The following is a 14,276-nucleotide window of genomic DNA, read 5'->3' as shown; positions in this document are numbered from 1 at the left end:
TGCCATGTCAGGGTGGCCAGTCCATCACAATGCTGGCCTCTTCCACATCCAAATGGTCTTGTTCTGGGTATTTGGGACTTGTATGAAATTTTGGTCAAAAATGTGGTATAAGATATGGTCTGGACACAATAGCCTGGACATTCAGATAGGTGATTTTCAAAAAGAAAAAAATTCTAGACGTATTTTTTGAAAATGGGCATTTTCCCACTGCCGACTTTGGGCGTCTAATGCCCAAAGCCCAAATCGGACTTAGATGTATGTTTTATTATGCCCCTCCACGTGTATAGCCCTCGATGGAGACTGCCCCAACTTTGTTGGTTGGGCTGAGAACTTTTCAGCAGCCCCTCGTATATTAAACTTGGCTGTTTGCATTTGGGTTGTAAAATGAAAGAGGCCTGGTTGTCCAATATTATTGGAGAAATGATTGATTTTATTGCTGTTTTCATTCTTTGCTATTACCTGGTAAAGTATAGATATAAGATTTAATAATTGTTAATTGTGTATTTTTATGAGGTTTTAACTGATAATTTTATGGATAATTTGCTAATGAATAATTTTCTATTTGCTTCTATGATTGCTGGATAAATTGTAATGTGCTCTCTTTGTTGTACAGTCAAAAAAGGTGGAATTCCTGAAATTAGATTACATTAAATGAAGGCATTTTTTTATTGGGTTTTTTTTTTGCAGGGGGAGGAGTTTTCAAGGGAAAGGGCATGTCTATGATTGTTTGCTTTTATCACGGTTAATTTTAAAGTATTTGTGCTTTTGTTGGTATGCATTTTTATTAGCCCAAGTGTCAACAACCTTATTAGACATCTTAACAAATTGGATCTACCAAAAAGCATACCTCAGAATAACAAATAAAAATACTGTTCCCAACCAAAAACCCCAACTCCATCCCATCCCCAAACATATCCATGTGGCATATCCCTAACAGGAATATGCACCAGGCCTATAAACAACACCCTACGGGACCCTACCCTTCCAAATACCAAAACAAGAAAAAAATGTAACTGTGGAACATCAACCTACAGTAACAATTGACGACTAGATATTCAGAACACAAACAGCCCTAGTATAAGGACCAGGATTCCCTGTGGCCAGGGATCAGTCACAGAGGGTCCACAGACTGTCCAAAAGTCACATTGATATAATCCGCGGCCTCCGAGGCCACAGTAAAGGAGTACCAAGTATCATCGTGTTGTATTTTCAATAGTGTGCCTTATAATCCACCAACTTCGTACAGAGGGGGTAAAATACCTTTCTCTGCTCAGTTAGAGCAGTGGAGTAATCCTGGCTGATTCGCATAGTGGCGCCCTGAAATTTCAGCAAATCTCTCTTAGCTTGATATTAATGAAGAATATCCATCTTATGCCGGTAGATAAGAAATTTAACTATTACCACTCGAGGCCTCGAGTCTCTTGCAGGGTGTGCTCCGATGCGATGAGCACATTCCAAGCAAGCTGGGCCAAGAGAGGAGGTATCTGGAAATTCCAGCTCCAACCAGCCTTCCAATTCGGTCAGCAAACATGCATCCGGAATTATCTCCAGAATGCCCAAAAAGCAGAGATTACCTCTGCGAGACCTATTTTCTAGGTCCTCAAGCTTGTCTGACTGGAACCGCACTGTTTCTTGTAAGCTAGCAATATCCAGCTCATGAGAGTTAATTGTGTCTTCTGCCGTGGACACCCGCTGCTCAAAGTCAGTAGTCCAGGCCACTGTCTCCATCAAAAGGTGTTCTAGGCGGGTCATCTGCGATGTCAAAGTCTTCATTTGTGGCCCCAGCACTTGTGCCACTGCTGTTTTTATTTCCTCAAGAACTGTGTCTGTGAACTAGGAGAGACCGCTGTGCCAGGCATGTCTGCCATTTTGGAATCCCCAGGTTTTGTACGTTCATGGTCTTTATGTACTGATTTCATACTCGCGGACTCCTGGGAGCGAGTAATATATCTGTTCATTAGTTCCCTCACTCTGTGAAAGTTCAAAAATCAGCTGTTGTGTGAAGTAAGCAAGCTAATACTCTGTTTAGAAGAGCAGGGTCCCGGATCCGATCAGGAACACGTCCTCACCCGCTCATAGCGTCATGTGACCTCTCATGTCGCTGGTTTTATATGTATCATGCATTTTTATTATTAGCAATGATTTCTTTTCTTTTTCTTTAATTGGTATTATTAACCACCTATATGAAGAGATTCACCCAAAGTGGTGTATAGCAAGTACAATTCAACATAAAACATAAAACTTACAATTTTGTTAACAGCATAACAGTAGTAAAAAGACCAAATATAAACAATACAATGAATGAGGTAAACTCAAATTCAGCAAATTGAAACGTAATAGGACTACCATGAAACAGTTTCAAAAATATACTTATAAAAGCACTGAAATTCAAATAAGAGAGATATAATACAATGTCAGCATAATACTTATGAAACAACTAATAAGTTCACATCAGAACACTCAAATAACATAGATATGACGCTAATTCACAGAAAGAGTGGTTGACCATTGGAACGGGCTCCTTGTGCAGGTGATCGTGGCCAGCAGCGTGCAAGATTTTAAGAAAAAGTGGGATGCCCACGTCAGATCTCTACGAGGGTAGTGTAGAGGTGATGCCATTAGAGTGAAACCCTTAGGAGGGTAGTTGGGGGAGGATTAATAGAGTGGGCAGACTTGGTGGGCTATGGCCCTTTTCTGCCGTCATTTTCTATGTTTCTAATTCTTTTCTACAATACAGCTTATCCTATAGCCGAGGGGCCAAGTGCAGTTATTAAAAAGGGGAACATGGGTGATACAGCGTCCATTGAGATAAACTGGTGTTATCGCAAACTGTGTGCCTTCTGAGATTTCAGCTGTGCTGGTGAGGAGGAGAGTCATCCATGCCGGCTAAATGCCTACAAGACGTGCCTCTCGCGGTGAAAGGCATGTCCTGTAGCCGGTCAGCTGGTGCAGATGACTCTCCTTGCCGGCATCTTTCTTTCTCTCCACGCACCCCTCCACTGAAGCGGGCTGCTGCCAGATGAGCCTCCGCACATGCGCAGATGTTGACACAATGACATAACGCATGCACGTGATGTCATCGCGTTGACAACCGCACATTTCCAGGTGCCTTCCGGCTGGGGCACTGGGTTCAGTGTGCTGCCGGGCGGAGGGGAGGTTAAGCTCAGGCAAGTTGATTATACAGTTAAACAAGATATAAGGAATTGATCTAGTTGCAGTGTATAGCAAGCTAGTCGTGGTTCAGAATGAGTCTGTAGTCAATCACCCTATGTATTAAAAGGTTGGGTGAGGAAGCAGGCTTTCACCTGCTTCCTGAAGTAGAGGTAATCTGGAGTTAGACATATCCCCACTGGGAGTAAATTCTAGAGCATGGGGGCTGCTCCTGCGAAGGCTTGCTGATGGGTATCATGTCGTGCAATTTCTTTTGACGAGGGTACAGCTGGTGATGCTCCTTGAGAGGACCTTAGAGGTCTCAAAGTTGTGTGAAGGGTTAGCTTATTCTGGTCCATTTTGTCTGAGGACCTTGAAAGTCAAAGAAAGAGTTTTACATTTAGCCCTGGTTGCAGAAAGGGTGTAATGTGGTCATGCCGCTTGCTTGGAATCTAAGCACAGAACTAGACAGACCTCTAGATCTCTGGCCCAGAAATATCTAAGATAATAAACAATTTAATTTATATCATTAATTTTAATGCATGTATGGTTGGGCAGACTAGATGGACCAATGAGGTCTTTTTCTGCTGTCGTTTACTATGTTACAGAGCATTACAGTGGTTTAGCCATGATGTTATCGTGGCATGGACCACTGTGGTCAGGCTTGTCTTCAATATATGGAGAGAGATTTTGTAGCTGCCTTAGATGATAAAAACAATTTTTAAAGGTTGTTCGAATTTGCGGGATCAGAGTGAGTTGACGAGTCTAGCGGTATCCTGAGATTCCTGACCTGTGGTTTTAGGGGGAGTTCATACTTCTCTAAAGATATTTTGAAGCCAGGTATTTGTCCTCTTGTGTTAGGCCCCCAAAGAATCTCTGTTCTGCTTGGGTTGATGCATGTACATCTCCTTTTCCTTCAGGTGCTCAAGGGAGCAGTGAGCACAATGATACTGTGCCTGATACCCTGGTAGGGTTGGGAGAGAGTAAGAGACAGGCATTGGCTTGTAGAGGGAGCAGAGGGAGTCCATCTCAGGAGAGGGAAGTGATGGGGAGGAGGTAGTTGGGAAGACATAGGAAAAGTTGGAAGCATGGGAGAAGGTAAAGAATTTAGGTGCTGGGTAGAGAAAGACATAGGGAAGCTGGAAGCTGAAAACAGAGGGAAAGAGCCAGGAAAGGGCTGAGGCTTGGAGGAGATGCTGAGAAGAGGGTAAGGGAGTGAAAAATAATATAGACAGGAAGAATTAGAGAATGGAGAGGAAACAATTGAGAAGGGGTAAAAGATGGTGAGGAAATGATATGGTATCAGACTGGTGAGATTAATTTACGGCTTGAAGAAGTACGATCATGTGACTCATTATCGTGAGTTGCATTGGCTTCCTGTGGAGGCTTGCGTGATTTTCAAATTAGGATGTCTATGCTACAAAGCTGCTTATAGTGTCAGATAAGAATAGCAGAAAATCATATGCCCTCTTTACGTTTCCGTCAGTTAAGGGCTGCAAAAGTAAGAAAAACCATGAGCATATACTCTCATACCAAGTAGCTTACTATGATAAAGATTTTTGTCCACTGATACTCAAGTCCAGCTCTTATGAACACTTTAGAAAACTGCTAAAAACCTTTCTCTTTTCTAAATTCCTGACCAATTAGATTATCATTATAATTTGTGTCTTCATAGCATAGCTTTTTGTTAACCGCATTGAACTTATGGTTATGCGGTCTATAAATCTATTATGTTATGTTATGGTGAGAAAGGAAGAGATGGATAGAAAACTGGTTAGATCAAGTTTACCTCTTTGATTTTCTTTATTCTTGCGTTTGATCTTTTTATTATCACACTGTTAACAAAACTGTGTCAAGCTGAACCTCCTATAAACCGCCTTGGGTGAATCTCTTTGTGAAAGAGGTTAATAAATCCCAGTCAATCAATAAGACAGAATAGGTGGAAACAGGAAGAAGGAGTGGGAAGGATGAGGGGGTGAAAGAAGTTGGAAATGGGAAGGATAAGACAAGAGATGGAGAGCAGCAAGAGTTTAAAAACTGTGGAGAAATGGAGATGCAGCAATGGGAAAGAGTTTATTGTGACAAGAAGAGTGGAGTAGCATAATGGTTAGTAGGAAAACTGGGTTTAATTGCCACTGCAACTCCTAGAGAATGATTTTAAAGTGTTTGAGGCTTGTGCAGATGAGGATGGAGTTTGCAGGAATGAGACAGGGACAGGAAAATGAGATGCGGGGATGGGGGAAAATTTGCCCCTATGTCATTCTCTACTTCTGACTCTGGGCATTGCCCCAGTTTCAACATAAAACACAGAAGACATTGGAAAAGTTGGAAGCATGAGAGAAGGTAAAGAAAGACATAGGGAAGTTGAAAGCTGAGAACAGAGGGAAAGAGGAGATACATGTCAGGGAAGAAGTGGAATGGAAATAGAGACAGAAGAGAGCCTAGAGTCTGATGACAAGAGGAAGAAAAGGAATCAGAAACAAGATAAAAGCAGAGAACATGATGAGAAAGACTGTCATTGTAAATGCCATGTTCTGACACTGCAGATTAAATCAACGGTTCTGATTAGTACTCTCAGTTAACCAGCACCCATGGGGATTGGTAGATGTCAGATAAATGTAGTTTCTGGTTGCTTGAGAGTTACTATTAATAATTTAGGCCTAACTAATACTATACCCCATACTATGCCATACCATAAACTGTTCCAGACATGTGGTAGGCAAAGCCTAGGCATAATTCGGTGTGGCATGCCAAGTTTACATTTAAATTTCCCCCAGTATTGCTTTGATTTTTTTAATTTTTGCTGGTTGCTTGAGTTCTGCTTAACAGAGACTACTGAATTTACTTTTATATACATTTTTGTCTGTAATTGTAGTTGCAATATCAGTTCTAGCTCATGCACTATTCAACGGAGGAAGGTAGCTGCATGTTGCAGTGTTGGATGTCCTGCCCCTCTCCTCCACAGGACCAGTTTTAGAGCAGAAATTAAAAGGTGCCCCTCCATCACCTCTCCTCCCTGCCCCCTCCCTCAATCTCCCCACGCATCATTACAACTTAGCAGTCAGAAGAGTCCCCCACCCACCTCCTCCCAGCTGCCGTGCAGCATTGCTGCAGAACGAAGGCTTCCGGGGCAGACCTGCTCGCTGACGCTGGGAAAGGTAGGTGGGAGCTGGAGAGAGAGGTCATACCACAGGCTGACCTGCAAACAAAAAAGCATTCCGTTACCTATGCCCCTTTGCATGCTCCCCTTCCCAGTGCTACATTTACATTACTCCTGGAGCTGGCACTCACCTTCCTCAGTAGAGATCTGTTGCAGAATCTGAGCTCACCTAAACAGGGCTGGATTAACACTGTATTGGGCCCTAGCCAAACATATTTGTGGGACCCTCTACTAGGGACCCTTTATCTCTCAAGAAGTAACAGGGAAACATGCAGAGCCTAGCTGTGGGTATGAAAGCAGTCATAGTTTGTGAGCACGGGGGGGGGGGGGGGGGGGGGGGAGGCTATGCAAGCACGTGCTTTCAATGGAGAAGCTTAATAGGTAGAACTGGAGAGCAGCCAAGTTTCCCAGTTCAAAGGGGAAACAAAGTCCTGGATTTCTGCAGCCCTGTCCTGGTACATTGAAGTGCTGATTTCCACTGGTGTAGGATGTCCATGTCCTCTTTTTAGAGGACTGTCCGGGTGCCGAAAGGGATTTCCAAAACCCAGCAGTTTGTCCGGGTTGTGGAAGTCTCTGACCTCAGGGCCGCGTCTGCGCATGCGTGAATGTCGATGTGATGATGTCATACAGTTACACATGATGTCACTGCATCGACGTCCACGCATGCGCAGACACAGTCCTGAGCTCAGGGAGGTTCATGTGGGAGCAGAATGGGGTGGAGCTGGAGGCAGAACAGGATGGGGATGGGGCGGGACCAGGTGCCCGCTGTCATTTTTTTATAGAGCATATCTGGCAACCCTACACTGGTAGTACTAAGGACTATAAATAGAACGCTGAAGCTCTGTAGGAGTGGGCTGAGAATCAGGGAAGCTGGGCAAGTCATTCTCACTCTCCATTGCCTCTGGCACAAACCAGAGATTCCAAGGGTAGACTGCTCAAGAGAGTGAGATTTAAGGCTGTCATAGTAACATAGCAGATAAAGACCCGAATGGTCCATCCATTCTGTCCAACCTGATTCAATTTAAATTTTTTCTTCTTAGCTATTTCTGGGCAAGAATCCAAAGCTCTACCCAGTACTGTGCTTGGGCTCCAACTGCCAAAATCTCCGTCAAAACCTACTCCAGCCCATCTACACCCTCCCAGCCATTGAAGCCTCCCCTGCCCATCCTCCCCCACCTGCCATATACAGAACGTGCAAGTCTGCCCAGTACTGGCCTTAGTTCAATATTTAATATTATTTTCTGATTCTAAATCCTCTGTGTTCATCCCACGCTTCTTTGAACTCAGTCACAGTTTTACTCTCCACCACCTTTCTCGGGAGCGCATTCCAGGCATCCACCACCCTCTCCGTGAAGTAGAATTTCCTAACATTGCTCTTGAATCTACCACCCCTCAACCTCAAATTATGTCCTCTGGTTTTACCATTTTCTTTTCTCTGGAAAAGATTTTGTTCTATGTTAATACCCTTCAAGTATTTGAACGTCTGAATCATATCTCCCCTGTCTCTCCTTTCCTCTAGGGTATACATATTCAGGGCTTCCAGTCTCTCCTCATACGTCTTCTGGCGCAAGCCTCCTATCATTTTCGTCGCCCTCCTCTGGACCGCCTCAAGTCTTCTTACGTCCTTTGCCAGATACCAGATGTCTGTGAAGCAGGTACTTTACAAATGTTTAGAATCCTGAAAAAATCCAGGCAGCTGGCAATCTTAGCCTCCTGAGCATATCTTACAAGGACCCCTAAACCTTTGAGCCTGAGGCATGTGTCTAAACCAGTGTTCTTCAACCGCCGGTCCGTGAACTGGTGCCAATCCACAGAAATTTTCTGCCGGTCCACAGGGCCGGCACGTCCATCGGGCCCAAGACAGTGTTCTTCAGCCGCTGGTCCGTGGTGCGATCAACGCGGTATCTTCAGACCGGCTCCCTGAGTGCTGCAGTGCACAAAGCTGTGGGAAAAGGCTCCTACGTGTGGCTTGAACTGGAAGCCTTCTCTCTGAAGTTGCAACATCAGAGGGAAGGCTTCCAGATGAGGTGCGGGATGCGCGTGAGGAGCCGCTGCCCACAGCTTTGTGCAATGCAGCACTCAGGGAGCCAGCCCGAAGACGCTGCGTTAATCGCACAGTGGACTGGCCCAAAGATAACACCAGGAGGCAGGCCAGAAGGCAAGGCACATGGAGGGAGAGAGTCAACAGCAGTAGGGGAAATTCTTTTCTTTTCTTTTTTTATTTAGTCTTTTTTTTTTTAATTTCGTGATTGATTTGTCTATTCAGGAAGAAATGCATTTGCTTCTTTTCCTCTGGGGTTGTACTGCTTGCAGAGTCTTGCATCTTAGGGTTTGTTTGTAAATATTAGTACTTTTAGTTTTTGGTCCTGCATTTGCATGGGGTGATCTGTTTTCTGGTAGGAATGAATGTTGAGCAGCATACATTGTGCTTTGTGTATTTTAATTTTGTGGTTAACCATTATGTGTTGTTAATACGATTATATTGTGTGTATATATGAAAAATGGATGGAAAAAATGGTGTTACAATTAGTACTATTATGGGGGCGGGGTCTGGGGCGGAGATTGAGTGGAGATGGGCACGACTTAGCCCAGTGTTCTTCAACTGCCGGTCCGCGGACCAGTGCCAGTCCACAAAATAATTATTTTATTTCCGCCGGTCCATAGGTGTCAAAAGGTTGAAGAACACTGGTCTAAACCTAAGCCTGAGCCTCTTTATTGAACTGACCCCTCAACCTTAGTAAATGTTTAAATCCTTTGAAACTGGTCCCACCTTGGCATCCTGTTTGTCTGTCTTGTTTGTTTAAATTGTAAGCTCTTTTGAGCAGGGACTGTCTCCTTTGTGACTCAGTAAAGCACTACGTACATCTGGTAGTGTTCTAGAAATAATTAATAATACCTTGTTTCCCCAAAAATAAGACCGACTGAAAATAAACCCTAGTCACCGGCAGCAGCGCTTCCCCCGCCCCTCCTTGCCCCCTACCCCTGCTGCTCCCCGCTGACCATTCCATCTCTCCCTCCCATCCGAACCCCAACCGCGAAACCGAAATACCTGTTAACACATGGCAGCATCGGCAGCACAGGCTGCATCACAGCCTTCTCATGCCCAGGCGTTGCGTGTGCCACATTGCTGATGACTTCAGTGATGCGGCAGAGGAACGCCCGGGCTGAGAAGGCTGTGATGCTGCCGACGCTGCCGTTTGTTAACAGGTATTTCGGTTTCATGGTCGGGGTTCAAATGCGAGGGAGAGATGAAAGGGTCAGCAGGGGTGGGGTGGGAGGGATAGAAAGACGCTGCACGGGGGGGGGGATGGGAGGAAGGTAGGGATAGAAGCTTCGAAGGTTTTGCTGCACAAGGGGATGGGAGGGATATAAAGATACTGCACAAGGGGATGGGTGAGAGGGAAGGAAAGATGCAGCACATGTGGGGGAGAGAAAGGAAAGAGGAAGATTTGAGGTGAAGGAGAGGAAGGGGGAGATGATCATTGTACATGAAAAAAAATAAGACCTATCCCGAAAATAAGACCTAGTGCCTTTTATGGGCCCAAAATGAATATAAGACAGTATCTTATTTTTGGGGAAACACGGTAGTACTAGTAGGTCTGAGCCAATGGAATATCTCAGCAGCTGGTCCAGAACATGCAGCAGCTTGGGTTTTAATCTCCTTAAAGCTCATGTCATCTTAGAGGGCTTTTGGTAGCTCTGCCTCTGCTTTGCCTATCTTATTTTGGAGGTATAGCCCCCAGAATTAGACCCAGCACTTGGGTCAGATATCATTAATGACATAATCATAAATGTCTCTCGTCTTGTTCCCAAATCCCCTGAAGTCCTCACAGTTCTGTCCTTCCCCCCCCCCCCCCAAGCCCCACACAAATCAGTGCAGGCTCATAGCTCTTCTGAGCAGGGACTATCTATTGTGTGTTAGAATATACAGCGCTGCGTACGCCTTTCAGCGCTATAGAAATAATAAATAGTAGTAGTGTAGGGTTAGCTAATGGCTCCAGGAAAAAGAGGGCAGATTGAGACATCTGGATTTTACTTCTGTTAAAAGTGATGGAAGTAAAACCTGGATGTCCCAATCCGTTCTTCTTTTTCTGGTGCCATATGGTAACCCCAGGCATGCCTCAGACTTATTTTAAGCCAGTTTCTCTAATGGATTTTTTTTAATCGCTTGTTTAGCAAGCTTCCCGGAGCAGGAGTTGTGTATGTCTGATAGAGAAATCATCACTCCATCTGAAAGAATAAGCTTTTATTGCAAAAAGTAACATATTACAAAATGCTATGCTTTTTAGCGTATTAACAATGATCAGAGTGCTGTGTGTACATTGTTTTGCAATCACGTCAGCGCACACTTTGGAACCATACGGCACAGAGAGCTGCAGTCAGGCTGCGACAGAAGTCCCCATGGTCCCGAAACTGTGTTTTGTCGTTTCGTAATAGTGTGTGCCTTCACAACACAAAACCATGTAAAAATGCCCAGCCCAGCTGAGCAGATGGGACTTAAAGTGCCACACAAAATAGGATGGTGGTAGGGAAGAACTGCCCGTTTCAAATAAACTGCTCTGTTTACACTCGCCCACAAGACCTTAGAAATTAAATATTGACACATCTAAAGTTAGAAACAAACAAAACGGATCCTCCTCCTCCCTTATGTTCTATCCACTTCTTAACAACAGTTCTCATGCCTATCCCAGAGAAGGAAAATTCTCAAAGCCTCCTCCCCACTTTGGAGTGCACACCAGAAACCCCTCACTTCCTGACATTTCTAAATCCTGCTTTTAGCTGGCACTCAGGAAAGACCAGCTCGGGTCGGTCATTTGCTGATTTACCCTCTGTTACTGCCCAGGGGAAATGACTTCGGAAGCTCGGGAGGTGTTCTGCTCTGAGTTGATGTCCTCAGGCTATGGAACTGTTAAGCTTGATTACATCAGTATCCTGAGCTTCCTATTTCGTTTCCAGTTCATAGGGAGAGAGCACAGCAAAGAATGAAAACCAGGGAAGCCTGGAGTAAAAAAAATCTCACTTCTCCCAAGGACAGCCCTTGTGATCTTGGGTTAGTCATTTAACCCTGCAACTGCGCCTAAAACTTAGATGGTAAGCTCTCTGGTGAAGGCACCTGAGCTCAGATTTGGAAAGGTGAGTGATGAATCTAAGAATCCAGATCCTTAACAGCTGAGCTGGGGGCTCAGAGCAGAAACAGAAAGGCCTCATGTTACAGTCACCTCCTGAGCAGCTAAGGATGCCACTCCCAACGTGCTTGAAGGGAATGGGTTAAACCCAGGGGGCAGGCATTGAAACCAGGTGCTCTTTGAGGCATGAAAAGCAACCGTTTCTATTCAGCCTTAGAAACTGCTGGTTAATCTTTGCCTCAGCCACATGCGACACACCTGAAAACACAAGGAAGCAAAAGGCAAGAAAACCATGAGGAACTGAAATCCTCTTGGCACACAGGAAAGGGTGAGCAGAAATCCAGACAAAGAGAAACAGAGACAGGTGCATCACTCTTCCAGAGGGGACTAATTCACTTTCATCTAGTCACAGGACACAAACTTTAGCTATGGTATTTTTTTCTCCTTCCATTAAATACATCAGAACTAATTACATGTGGCCAAATCCCCCCCCCCTCCCACTGCTCTGATTCCACCAGCTCTCACCTCCAGTGGCCCTTTTCAATTCTCAACTTTTGCCGCAAATCCCCTCCCTCTCCCCCCCCCAGAGGCCTGTTGGATCCCTGTGGATCAAAGCTCTGCAGTGGGGCCCCAGTGAAACCTGTCTCCCTTGCTCATTCCCACAACTCTCTGCTTACTTTTCGTTTAATACAATACTTTCCCCATGATAATCCTGTCTTGGACTGCCAGCGTGGCTAATCGTTCAGATAATGGGGTCATTGTCCAAAATACTCCACAAAGACAAAAGTCGGCTCTGCAGCATGTCATCCAGTTCAGGGGGGCTTCAGGAATCTTGCTCCTCTTAATCCAGTTAGTTTGATAGTCAAAATGAATCCAATGTCTACACGCCTTCTTCTGAGCCTCAGCAGTGAGGAAAAGAGCACTATAGGTAGTCAGAAGTCTATGTAGTACCATAGCTGGGCTTACTAACTCTCATATTCACAAATGTGCCCATTGTCTGTAGTTATCAATACCACTTCTTCCCCCACCTCCAAGTTTGGAAATGGTGCACATACAACAAGGACAGTCTTTAAGGGAGATCCAGTGATTAAGGCAGCCTGTGCTCAGACGTAGTCCTTTCTGCCATAGTCTGGCACGGCGGATCTAGGAGCAGAGTACGCCATACGGGAGGCAGGGTACTTCTCTTGCTTAGGGGGACAGGAGCAACACAGCATGGCTCCACCTATTACCTGCAGTGCTGCCGCCGCCCAGCCGATGTAGAGCGAGGCCCCCAGTTCCCGTTTCTGAGCGTCAACCAGAACCGGGTTGTAGAAGTCTCGGATAATGGTGTTGGCCGACCAGGAAACAGGAATGAGGCACATGAGCCCCGCCACAATGAAGGTGACTCCAGAGACGATCATGATTTTGGCTTTGGCAGACTCGTCTTCCACGCAGTTCGTGCATTTGGCTCCAATGATGGATATGAACAAGCCGAGGACAGCCACCACGATGGCAATGACAATGAGGGCCCGGGCAGCCTGCAGGTCCTGAGGCAGTGCCAGCATCGAGTCATATACCTTGCACTGCATCTGGCCGGTGCTCTGTACCACGCAGTTCATCCACAGGCCCTCCCAGATGATCTGGGCCACCACAATGCTGGTGCCAATGAATGCTGTGACCCGCCACATGGGCAGCGCACAGGCGATGATGGTGCAGATCCAACCAAGGACTGACAGGGAGACCCCCACAATCTCCATTCCCATGGACATATCTGCTACTTTTGAGGGTATGTATCGAAGTGAGCAAAGATCTCCGTAGAGGTGTGCACAGGCTGAGAGCCGAGCGTCTTCTAACGGATCAGCCAGGGCACCTGTGTCTCTTAAAACACTGGAGCCGGGGCTGGGGCTTAGTTTCGATGAGCTCACTGTAATTCTTTCCAGAGAGGTGGAGCTCCAGCACTGGAATCTTAAAGAGGCAGGTTTCCTGCCTTCCCTCATCTCTGAGCATACATGGCAAAACACCAGGTGACGGTATGTGAAAGGAATGAAGCCTTCTGCTCAGTACAGCAAAGGTGCTAAGAAAAGGGGCTTCGGAGTTACTTTTCACCTTTTCTCATTAGTAGCTCCAGGAGGTATTTTCTTCACTCCAGAGTATTTGCAATCTGAGGCAATGTCTCGCAAACCTTTTGATGCCGTGGCACACTAAACTCGGGGCCGCAGCTAGAGGGCCTCTGGAAGTACGCAGACGTCGAAGTGATGACATCACGTGCATGCACAGAGGCTCTCTTGACGGGGCCCTGAGCTTGCTAACCCTGGGAGGAGAGGGTAGTCAGCCGGCGTCAACATCTCGTGGCACACAGTTTGCGATACGCTGATTTAAGAGGCTGATGCAGAAAGGCTCACAGTAGATCTGCGTGCAGGGGTCTGAGCGTCTATCTTCTACCATGAGTGGAATACCACACCATGCAGATAATTACCACTGGGTTTTACTAAACCACGGAAGAGCTTACCATGGGCCAGTGAGGTAAATGCTCCAACACTCATAGGAACTGAATGAGCGTCGAAGCATTTACCTCGCTGGTCCGTGACAGAAAACTTGCAGCTATTGGAGAGGAGCATGCAGTGGTGTAACGAGGGTGAGGTGCCCAGGCCAGTGGTGCCCCTCCACCGCCCTCATCTCCGTCCCCCACTCTTCCCTGATCCCACCTGCTGCATGCCCCCTTTCCCTGTACCTCCAGTTGTTGCTTGTGGCAGTCAACAATGTGCTCCTTGTGACCCCGTCGGCTCTCCCCCTGCCGTCACTTCTAATGCGTGGCACCTGGAAATGACGTCAGAGGGAGAGCCAACGGGGTCGCTAGGGGC

The 14,276-nt window shown here is 46.0% G+C and overlaps 1 protein-coding gene across 1 annotated transcript; it reads right to left on the bottom strand.

Moving 5' to 3' along the window:
* Nucleotides 1-10,535: 10,535 nt before the first annotated feature.
* CLDN3 (claudin 3) lies at nucleotides 10,536-13,290 on the bottom strand. Its single transcript, XM_033922964.1, has one exon. It carries the CDS (start codon nucleotides 13,182-13,184, stop codon nucleotides 12,540-12,542), a length of 645 nt encoding a protein of 214 aa, XP_033778855.1. The 5' UTR covers nucleotides 13,185-13,290; the 3' UTR covers nucleotides 10,536-12,539.
* Between the last annotated feature and the right edge of the window lie 986 nt (nucleotides 13,291-14,276).

The sequence above is a fragment of the Geotrypetes seraphini genome, chromosome 15 (genome assembly GCF_902459505.1).
Source record: "Geotrypetes seraphini chromosome 15, aGeoSer1.1, whole genome shotgun sequence".
In the NCBI taxonomy this organism is placed as follows: domain Eukaryota; kingdom Metazoa; phylum Chordata; class Amphibia; order Gymnophiona; family Dermophiidae; genus Geotrypetes; species Geotrypetes seraphini.
This window is presented reverse-complemented; position numbering and strand designations above follow the sequence as displayed.

Excerpts from the sequence above, each read along its gene's own strand:
- CLDN3 (XM_033922964.1), bottom strand. The coding sequence starts at position 13,184 with ATGTCCATGGGAATGGAGATTGTGGGGGTCTCCCTGTCAGTCCTTGGT.